This window comes from Trichechus manatus, unplaced genomic scaffold (assembly GCF_000243295.1).
Source record: "Trichechus manatus latirostris isolate Lorelei unplaced genomic scaffold, TriManLat1.0 scaffold00015, whole genome shotgun sequence".
NCBI classification, from domain to species: Eukaryota; Metazoa; Chordata; class Mammalia; order Sirenia; family Trichechidae; genus Trichechus; species Trichechus manatus.
Genome location: NW_004443951.1, coordinates 25,142,237 through 25,152,813, shown reverse-complemented (window position 1 = coordinate 25,152,813; position 10,577 = coordinate 25,142,237). Strand labels below are relative to the sequence as shown.

At 45.9% G+C, this 10,577-nt stretch overlaps 1 protein-coding gene across 2 annotated transcripts in view; it reads right to left on the bottom strand.

Moving 5' to 3' along the window:
* SYNC (syncoilin, intermediate filament protein) overlaps window positions 1–10,352 on the bottom strand; it is a 21,507-nt gene extending 11,155 nt beyond the window's left edge. The window contains exons 1-2 of one of the 2 annotated variants that reach the window (XM_004371987.2): window positions 10,206–10,352; window positions 4,213–5,392 (exon numbers count right to left, since the gene is read on the bottom strand). In XM_004371987.2, coding sequence (XP_004372044.1) covers window positions 4,213–5,392; window positions 10,206–10,258 — 1,233 coding nt within the window. In that variant the 5' untranslated portion in view covers window positions 10,259–10,352. The remainder of the gene's footprint in view (window positions 1–4,212; window positions 5,393–10,205) is intronic. The other variant, XM_023727276.1, reaches the window with a different exon arrangement.
* Window positions 10,353–10,577: the final 225 nt, after the last annotated feature.

Here is a 10,577-nt window from a genome sequence, read left to right as displayed (position 1 = left end):
ACACCAAGAGTATGGCCCTCAGACACCCTTTTAGCTCAGTGGTGAAGTCACTTCCGAGGTTCACCATTCAGCCAGGGATTGGACTGCCTCATAATACAAAATGGGACTAATGAGGCACAGCAGTCCAGGGACAAGAACTAGAAGGCAGAAGGGGACAGGAAAGCTGGTGATAGGGAACCCAAGGTTGAGTAAGGACAGTGTTGACATGTATTGGGCTTGTTAACCATTGTCTTAGGGCAACATGTGTACTAACTGTTTAATGAGAAACTGTTTTGTTCTGTAAACCTTCTAAAGTGAGAATAGCAGCACAACTGGAAGAACGTAATCGATGTCACTGAACTGTGCGTGTAGAAATTTTCAAAATGGTGTATCTTCGGCTATGTATATTTTCACCAAAAAAAAAAAAAAAAAGGTCGAGAAGGGAGAGGGTTGACATGTCTTGGGGTTGTTAACCAATGTCATAAAACAATATGTGTACTGACTGTTTAATGATAAACTATTCTGTAAACCTTCACCTAAAGTACAATAAAAAGAAAAAAAAACACCACCAAAGACACAAGGAAAATATTAGCCCAAGAGACAAAAGGGCCACACAAACCAGAGACTCCATCAGCATGAAACCAGACGAACTTGATGGTGCCCGGCTACCACCAATGACTACCCTGACAGGGAACACAACAGAGAGTCCCTGACAGAGTAGGAGAAAAGTGGGGTGCAGAGCTCAAATTCACATAAAAAAACCAGACTAAATGGTCTGAGACTAGAGGAGCCCCAAAAGACATGGCCCTCAGACTCTGTTAACCCAGAACTGAGACCATTCCCGAAGCCAACTCTTCAAACAGATTAGACTGGACTAAAAATGCTCATGAAGAGTATGCTTCTTAGTTCAAGTAGATACATGGGCAGCTCCTGTCTGGAGGCAGGATGAGAGGGCAGAAACGGATAGGAGCTGGTTGAATGGAAACAGGAAACCCAAGATGGAAAGGGGGGTGTGATGTAACATTATAGGGATTGCAACTAGGGTCACATAACAATATGTGTATAAATTTTTATATGAGAAATTAACTTGAGCTGTAAATTTTTACAAAAATGTGTTTCATACAATGATCCTTGGAATCTAAAACCCAGTATGCTGATGAAAATCGTTTGGGAAAATAACCCTATGACTTTCTGGTACTGTGTCAGAAAACTAAACCCAGAGAGCTCTCTATTTATGACACCACAATCCTAGTTAGCCATACCTGAAATCTCAGCATCCTTTTTGGCTCCTTACCTCCCTGCCCCATTCATTCAATTGCCAAGCTTATTTTTCGGCAATTGTTCTTGCATCCTTCCTCTTCTATTCCCACTATCATTATTAAAGCCCAATGTGATCTGCCCCAACCTATCTTTACAGTTTTCCCCTTTTCACATGCAGCCAAGTTAGTAATTTCCTGAACATGCTCTGTTCTCATACCTCCTGTGCCTTTGCACCATCTGGTTCCTGGCATCTCCGCATGTTTAGATCTGCACTGTCCAATAGGTAGCTAACAGCCACATGTGGCTTGTCATGGATTGAATTATGTCCCCCAAAAAACATGTGTATCAATTTGGCTGGGCCATGATTCCCGGTATTGTGTGATTTTCCTATATGTTCTAAATCCTGCCTCTATGATATTAATGACGGAGGATGGGCGGCAGTTGTTAGTGAGGTAGGACTCAGCCTCCAAGATTGGATTGTATCCTGAGGCAATCTCTTGAGATATAAAAGAGAGAAGTGAGCAGAGAGACGGGGACCTCACACCTCCAAGAAAGCAGTGCCAGGAGCAGAGCGTGTCCTTCAGACCCAGGGTCCCTGCGCCGAGAAGCTCCTAGTCTGGGGGAACATTGATGAGAAGGCCGATAGAGAAAGACTTTCCCTGGAGCTGATGCCCTGAATTTGGACTTTTAGCCTACTTTACAGTGAAGAAATAAATTTCTCTTTGTTAAAGCCATCCACTTGTATTTCTGTTGTAGCAGCACTAGATGACTAAGATATGGCTATTTAGCACATGAAATGTTGCTGTCCAAATAGAAATATGCTGTAAATGTAAAATACCAGATTTCAAAAACCTAGTTGAAAAAAATAAAATAGCTAAGAATTTTTAATATTGATTACATTTAGGAATTGTATTTTAGATATTAGTTTAAATAAAATATATTAAAATTACTTTTACCTGTTTCTCTTTACTTTTTTAATGTGGCTACTAGAAAATTTAAAATTACATCTGTGGCTCTCATTATAATTTGTATTGGTCAGTGCTGGTCTAGATCTTGCCTTCAAAACTTGTCTCAAATTCCACCCCTTCTTCCATGAAGAGTTCTCTGATTTAACCCATGGCTAAAAATAATCCCTCCGATTTTCCAAAAATACTCTTACTTGCATCTCTACCTTCTACCCTGGGTTACAATTATTAATGTGATGTCTACCTGAGTATAAGCTGTTAAGGGTAGTATTTATGCTAAATCAATAAATGCCCTTTCACTAGATTGTGAACCAGTAAAAAGTCAATTTGGGAGTAGGTGAGGGTAGTACAAGTATGCATAGTTTGAAAACACTCAATATTATAACACAAACTACAACAAAATCTTCACTGAAGTCAGATACAGCCGTCTTCAACAGGGGACATGGTTCCCTTATGGATGTATCAGAATCTCTGAGAGGGCATAAGATTTTTAAGTTTATCCAAAGGAACACGTTTCAAATGACAAAAAAAAAAGGCACCACATTATAGTCATCTCAAAGCGCCCAGCAGCGTAAATTCAGTTCAGCACTTAACTGATGTGTACTCTGAGCCATGGTGGCAGAAAATAACACAAAGAAATAAAACATATCCCCTACCTTCGGAAAGCTCACAGTCTGTGGGCAAGGCAGACGCAATTGTTTATTCATTTAGTATTTATATCCCACTGTGTTCTAAAAAGGGATTAGAACTGGCTCACACTTAATCAGAAATACCTTGAATACAAGGAAGATGATGGCAAATGCACAAATAAGGAGAATAAGGAATACAGATTTCATTCCAATTTTAAGACTGGAAAAACTTTCAAGCCAGATAGATGGGACTCGAAGTGAATGTGGGGTGGAGAGGAGGGACTGAATTCTATCTAGCCTCATTCCCTCCTCTATATAAACCCAAGTGTGATCCAGTCAGAATTGGAAAATGGTGCCATGGAACGAGGACTGAAATATTTGGGGTTGGTCAGACCAAGGTTCAAATTATTCCAACTCCAAGTAGCCATCTAAGATACAACTATTGGTCTCTTCCTGTCTGAGCAAAGAAGATTGAAGAAAATCAAAGTCTTAAGGAAACAATTAGTCCAAAGGACTAGTGGACCACACGAACCACAGCCTCCACTAGCCTGAGATCAGAAGAACTAGATGGCACCCAGCTACCAATAACCCACCTCACTGATCAGTATCATAGTAGAAGGTTCTGGACAGGGTGGGAGAAAAATGTAGAACAAAATTCAAATTCATAAAAAAGTTCAGACTTACTGATCTGATAGAGACTGGTGGAACCCCCAGCACTATGGCCTTTAGACCTTTCAAACCTGGAAATGAACTCACTCCCAGAGATCACCTTTCAGCCAAACAATAGGCCTATAAAGTGAACAGTAACACCTGTGAGGAAAGGGCTCCTCAGAACAATCAACCATACCAGACCAAAAGGGCGGCATTTGCCCAACAACAAAGTTCATATGGCAGGAAGGGGCAGGAAAATGGGTGAATGGAAATGGGAAACTCAGGGAGGAAGTGGGTAGAGTGCTGTTACATTGACAGGCTTGCAACTAATGTCCGAAATAAAATGGGTATAAATTGTTGAATGGGAAACTAATTTGCTCTGTAAACTTTCACCCAAACCACAATAAAATGTTAAAAAAAAAAAAAATTCAACTCACTGAGCCTCAGTTTCCTCATCTATAGAAAATGATAATACTTTGTTTACAGGATTAATGTGAGGATCAAATGAGATAATAGATGTGAAAGTGCTGTGTAAACTAAAATAGTCTAGATAATTTTCAACCCCTGTAGCACAGGTCTGAATGAATGAAGAATGAAAGAAGTGAGTGAATGGTCCCAAAGAATAAGTTCTTCCTACATTTAATAGTTTCCTTCAGTCCCAAAGACATTTCAATCTGGTCACCTTTTCTTTCCCCAAGCTAAAAGACCAGACTTCCTTTCAGGCCTACCCTGTACTGCTGAACCTCCTCGTCTCGTTTTTGCCTCACAAGTGTCAACTGGTCCTCCAGGTTCCTGTTTTGCAGGTGGAGCTGCCGAGCCTCGGCTTGCAGGGGCCTCAGAGCTTCCTTCATCTCCTGGATCTCGGCTTGGGTTTTCTGTAGAGCTTTGGCCCCAGCTTCTTTCCTCTCTAGGAGCCGCAGCAGCTGAGGCTCATACTCCTCCTCCAGGCCCTGGCGGCTTTCTGCCATGAGGTTCTCAAACTGGGCAGAGAGCTGCCGGCTCTCCTGGAGAAAGTGCCCATCCCTCTGGCTAGGTGGTGCTTCTAGTTGTTGTCGCAACTGCTCCTTCTGCCTCTGATAAGCATCCCTGGCCTGGGCCAGCTCTTCTGAGAGCTGGGATGCCCTTGTAGTCAGCACTTCCCGGAAATCAGCAAACTGGGCCACGTCCTGCCGGCGGCACTCCAGCTGGTATTGGTAGGCCACACATTCCTTTGTTACTTTGAACAGCTTCTGCTTGACCAGCCGGATCTCCTCCCTCAGCCCATCTCGCTCCAGCTCTGCTTGGGCGTGCAGTTTATAGGCAGCCAGGATGTCCTGATGGACTTGCTGCACCTCTTGTAGGGCTGGTTCCCGGAGCAACACAAGCTCATGAATGAGCTGATCCCTCTCCTCTTCCAGCTGGGCCACAGCTTGGACACACTGCTGGAAACGCTCCTCTAGCAATTCCAGGTCCTCTATGCTCAGGGCCTCCTCTGTGCTGGGGCTAGGCCCAGCTCTGAGACTCGCCTCAGGGTTAGAATTCTCCGTTGTGACCATCTCTCCCACATGTTGGATCTGCTCTGGGGCTGCGGCCTTTGCTGGCTTCATGGGCTCTTCCGCAAACTGTATCTCATCTGGCTTCCTAGTCTCTTCCACATATAGCGTCTCCTCTGGCTTCATGGGCTCTTCCACGTACAGTGCCTCATCTGGCTGCACAATCTCCTCAATATACAGTGTCTCCTCTGGCTTTTCAGTCTGTTCCACAAACAGTGTCTCATGGAGGTCACCTGTGTCTCCCAGGTAGAGAATATCCTCTAGGTTCAAGGTCCCCTTCAAAGATAGAGTAACCTCCGGGTTCAAGGTCTCCGCCTCATTCAGGGATTTAGAGTTCTCTTCCTGAAGAGGAAACTTGGCATCTGCTTTTGTTTCCCTGCAAGAGAAATGATGTAAAGTGAGAGGGCAACCACAATCCCAGGATGGTCCATGATTGGACTCATTAGGCCTCAGGCCTAGGTTATAACAGGTTCTCAGATCTCACAGGTCACTGGTCTGCTCCCTTATATTCCCTCCAACAGGGTCCACTGCTTAGATCCCCTGACAACATCACCACAGTGTCAGTGGCTCATCCCTGCTCATATACCTTCAAGAACAGGAAACTCACACCTGAGGCACTACTATTTGGTCCTCTGTCATAAGAAAATTCTAATGTTGAGAGACCTGTTGGACTTGATTCATCCTTCTAAAATCAGACAAATGTAATGCCTTTTCCATGTATGTTTTTCAAACACTTCAAAATAACTAACTTACCTTGTTTTTCAATTATTCCATACATGCCACGGTTTCCAGTGCCCTTCTCATTTGGGTCACTTTCTGACCAGGCTCCAGATCATCACTGCCCCTTGGGGATGGGTATTGAAAGCAGTACTCTAGGTGTGCTCTGAGCAGTGTAAGTCTCTGGACACTACACTCCTGTTGATGAAGCCAAGATTCCCTTAGCATATAGGGCAGCTCCTCCAGCACATGCTTGACAAATGCTGAGTTTGACAAAAATCTTTAAAACGTTTTCACACCAAGTGCTTTTAAGCCACATCTCTTGAGCCTATAAAACTCCATCTTGTTAGAACTGGCCCATCCTTCTAGCCTATCAAAGGCTCTTTGAATTCAGATTCTATCATTCCAACTAATGAGCTTTTTGACCCAGCTGTCAGCCGGCCTACTCAACTCCTATTGGGGGATGTTCTGCTGCTTCATGACCCTCAGGTGGTTTCAGTCTTTCTTGTTTCAAATGTATCATACCTACTTTAAATCTCTGAAAAATTCTTTGCAAATATAAAATACCATGGAAATAATAATAATAAATTACACTTACAAAGGACTTACTATGTGCCAGGTCGCTATGAGTCAGAATCGACTTGATGGTAACAGGTTTTCATGTGCCAGGCACTATTCTAAATGCTTTGCATATATCAATTCACTGAATGCTTATAACAGTTCTATGAGGTAGTCACCCATTTTGGCCCCATTTTACAGATAGGGAAACTGAGGTTAAGAGAGATTAAGTAGTTTGCTCAAGGAAACTAAGATAGTGTGCGCCTGTTATAAAACAGACTAAATTTTGAATGTTGGCTTTTAAGAATTCTTTTTTTTTAAGATATAAAGTATAAATGAAAAGCCCCATGTAGCAAAGAATTTGATTTATTTGTCTTAAAAAAAGGCTTACTTGTGTCCAGGTTTTAAGGTTTATCTTAACTCCAAGTCCCAATAAATATTATTTTAATTCTAAACTATTGTGTACTCTGTCCTCCTCTCTGACACCTCAGGAATCCCTGGTTTCCCTTTCTGTACTACGTCTTGGCCCTCTAGAAACCAAAAAGTGAGTCTTCAACAGGCCTCAGACATCACTGGCCTCATTCAATCCAGCAACTGCACCAAAACTTAAAGTTCGAGGACAATCTCAACAATCACCTCATCCATTCACATCATTTAACCAGACAGGAACTGATTTTTAGATATCTTTACCTGATGTCACTTGGCACCTCAAACTCAACTGCCAAATTATCCCAAATTATCCTTCTGCCCAAGCTGGCTACAGCTGTATTCTCCATCTCAGAGAGACATACCACTATATTCCAGAGTGACCAGGCAAGAAATCTTTTGACAGCTCTTTCCCTCTCTCATATAGCCAATTCACTGAGAATTGACCTTTCTATCTCAGGAAGTCTCCAATTTCCATCCCCCTCTGTTCCATTCCACTGCCAGCGCCCTAGTCCAAGTCGTCATCTCTCACCTGGACTTTTGCACCAGCCTTCCAACAGGTCTCCCTGTCTCCAGTCTTCTTCCTTCTCCCCACCCCAATCTATTCTCTACAGTTCCACAGTTAGCCTGCTAACCGTTGCCATCTTACTCATGGCAACTCTCCATGTGTTGCAGAATACAACTACTCCATAAGGTTTTCTTGGCTGTACTCTTTTACAGAAGCAGATCGCCAGGTGTTCTCTTCTGTGGTGCCACTGAGGGGCTCAAATCGCCAACCTTTAGGTTAGCATTTGAGTGCAAACCATTTGAGCCCTCCAGGACCTTACGACATAGAGCAATCACGTTGCTCTTTACCCATAGATAGCCAAACTGTTTAGCATAGATTCAAGGCCCTTAAAGATGTGGCCCCAACATACCTTTTTAGCCTCACCTCACATTACTCCCTGCAGCCCACCCACTGCTTGACAATTCAGAACACGCATTAACGTTTCATACCTCTCACTCTTAGTCCACAATGTCTGAAGGATCCAGCTGAGAAATGCAGCTCCTTATACACCATCTGACAAGAGAAGAATCCTGCACTACCTGGGTAGGTAGAGCTCCCAGCGCCAGGAAGGATGCACCTGCCCAGCCAGCCAGACCCACTCTGATACTCAACAGAGTCCTCGCTTTCCCAGAAGACAACGCTCCACTTTGGAATAACCTACTGTGCTCAAAGCACTATTTCTAAGCATTTTACATGAATACTCATTTCTATAATAAACCAAACCAGTTGTCATTAAATTCATCCAACTCATGGCGACCTCTTGTGTTTCAGAGTAGAACTGTGATCCATGGGGTTTTCAATGGTTATGACCTTTCAGAAGTAGATTGCTAGGCCTTTCTTCTGAGGCACCTCTGCCAACCTTTTGGTTAGTAGCCGAGCACTTAACTGTTTGCGCCACCCAGACACTCCACCATTTATATAATATTCATTTATTATCCATCTATTTCATAGATGAGGAGATCAAAGCACAAACAGATTAAAGAACTCACTCGAGGCTGCACAACTTGTAAGTGGCAGAGCCAGGACAATGCTGGCGGTCCCACTCCAGAACTGGAGCTCTTGTTTGCCACACTACGTTGCCTCTCTTCCTTGGGTAGGCATGAGATCTAAAAAGGGTAAAATAACTACAGCATGTATAACAGCATTCAAAATATATTTTATATCTGTCTACCTAACAAATACACCACGGACTGCCAGAAGAATGAACAAATTTGTCTTGGAAGAAGTACAGCCAGAATGCTCCTTAGAAGCAATGATGGCAAGACTACATCTCACATACTTTGGACATATTATGGAGGGATCATTCCCGGGAGAAGGACATCATGCTTGGTAAAGTAGAGAGTCAGTGAAAAAGAGGAAGTCCTTCAACAAGATGGATTGACACAGTGGCTTCAACAATGGGCTCAAACAAACAATGATCATGCGGGTGGCGCAGGACCAGGCAGTGTTTCTTTCTGTTATATGTAGGGTCACTATGAGTTAGAACTGACTTGATAGCACCTAACAACAACGACAAATTTCTACTCATCCTTCAAGCCCTGCTCAAACTCCATCTCCTCTGTGAAGCACTTCCTATAAACCACCACTCTGCGTTCTCATGGCACTTTGTATGCAGCTCATCTTTGTACTTAGTGCTTTTTGTTATAGATGGGCATGCGGCTGACTTCTAAGTGAATTTCCTAAGGACAAGTGTGGTTCTCATTCTGCTCAATATCCCAGAGTGGGGCTCTGTAGAAGGCAGGCAGGCAGAAACTGACTGAGCTCCAAGGAGGAAACATGCCCAAGGTCGAGTGACAAGCTGGAAGTAGAACCCAGGTGTCCTGACTTCCAGGCAGTGCTGTTACCAAACACCATGTTGCCTCAGTCACCATTCACACTGCCAGGCCCTCTGCTAGCTAGCCACTGCCCTCACACAGCCCTCTCCCTCTAAGGAGCTGGGAAAGGAGCAGATTATGGGAGGTCTAGGGGAGAGGGAGTGAGCTCAGCTTGGGCCCTTGACCTCAGACTCCCTTGGGCCCCAGGCAGTGTGCTTCTGCCACTCTGTTCCTGTCCCCAGTATGCTCCCACAGCTCCCACCCAGGTCTATCAGGGTTGCGGCTGGGAATGTGTGTGACACTGTGTGGGCAAGAGTCTGCACATATCTGTGACTCTATGTGTACCTGTATGCATGTACGGCAGTTCCAGAGAGCTTCTGTGTGTAAAACTGTGTGCTCAGCCTTCTGCTTGTGTGTGACAGTGAAGGGATGTGTGTGGATGGGAGAGTTGTATTTGCACCTCTGCCTCTACACTGAAAGTCCCAGGGCCACAGTCTGACCTGGAGCAGAAATACGTCCCACTCTCCCCAAGCTCCTCAGCCACAGGTCCCTTTCCCTGGACCAGCCACAAGCTGAGAGTGTGGGTGGATGGGGAGGACCTCTCCTCCAGAATCCCTGACCAGCCAGAGCTCCCCTGCCGGCCTGGGAAAGTAGACCCTCCCCTGACCCTCCATCCTAGGCCCAGACAGGAGAGAGCAAGCTGCCTGAATAGACTCTTAACTTAAAGCTGGCCCAGGCCCAACCTTGCACCAAGTGGCTTCCACACAGCAGAATTCAGCAGCTGGAGACCTCCATCCCAGTTGACATTTGGGGTGAGGAAGAGATTGTCTTAGGCCACTAGGTGCCAAATAGCATTTGTCTGAATAGTTGATGCCCACTGGTCTGAAAGGGTTAATTCTCACACGGGGTGGTGGGCGGTGAGTATTTATAAAGCCACAGGCTGAGGTGCCAGGACACCGGACCTAGACACCCGCATCTCCTGTCGCTGGGGTGGCTCCACCCGTTGCTCCAGCCCGGCTGGACCACTACCCCCCAGCCAGGCGCAAGGTGCTCACGCGCGGGGAAAGGGAATCCGTCCAGCGCCCCCTCCCCAAAGGGGCAGCGACGCGGGCCCTGGATGGTCCTACCTCGCGGCTTGGGTGGCGCCATCCCCGCTGCGCCGGGGCTCCGGACTGGCCATGGCTGCACGACCAGGGGCTCGGCGGTCGCGTTATTAATAGCCGGCCCGCGGGCCACTTGCTCCGGCCCCCGCCCGCCGCACTGTCAGCTGCAACCGACACCGGATCCCGGTCCCGGCCGGGCGCACCCACTTGGCCCGGGCTCCAGCCGGGGGAGGAGGGAGCGGGCCGCGCAGCCCGGGGGGCGGGGAGAGGCCCCCCCTTGCTGGGACCAACCCAGGGTGGGGGTGGGAGCGATCTAGCGGCTTTTCCAAAACGAGCCAGCCCTGAGATCTTCCCGAACCTTCTTTCTCTCCGCCCTTCCCGGCCGAGACTCCCGGT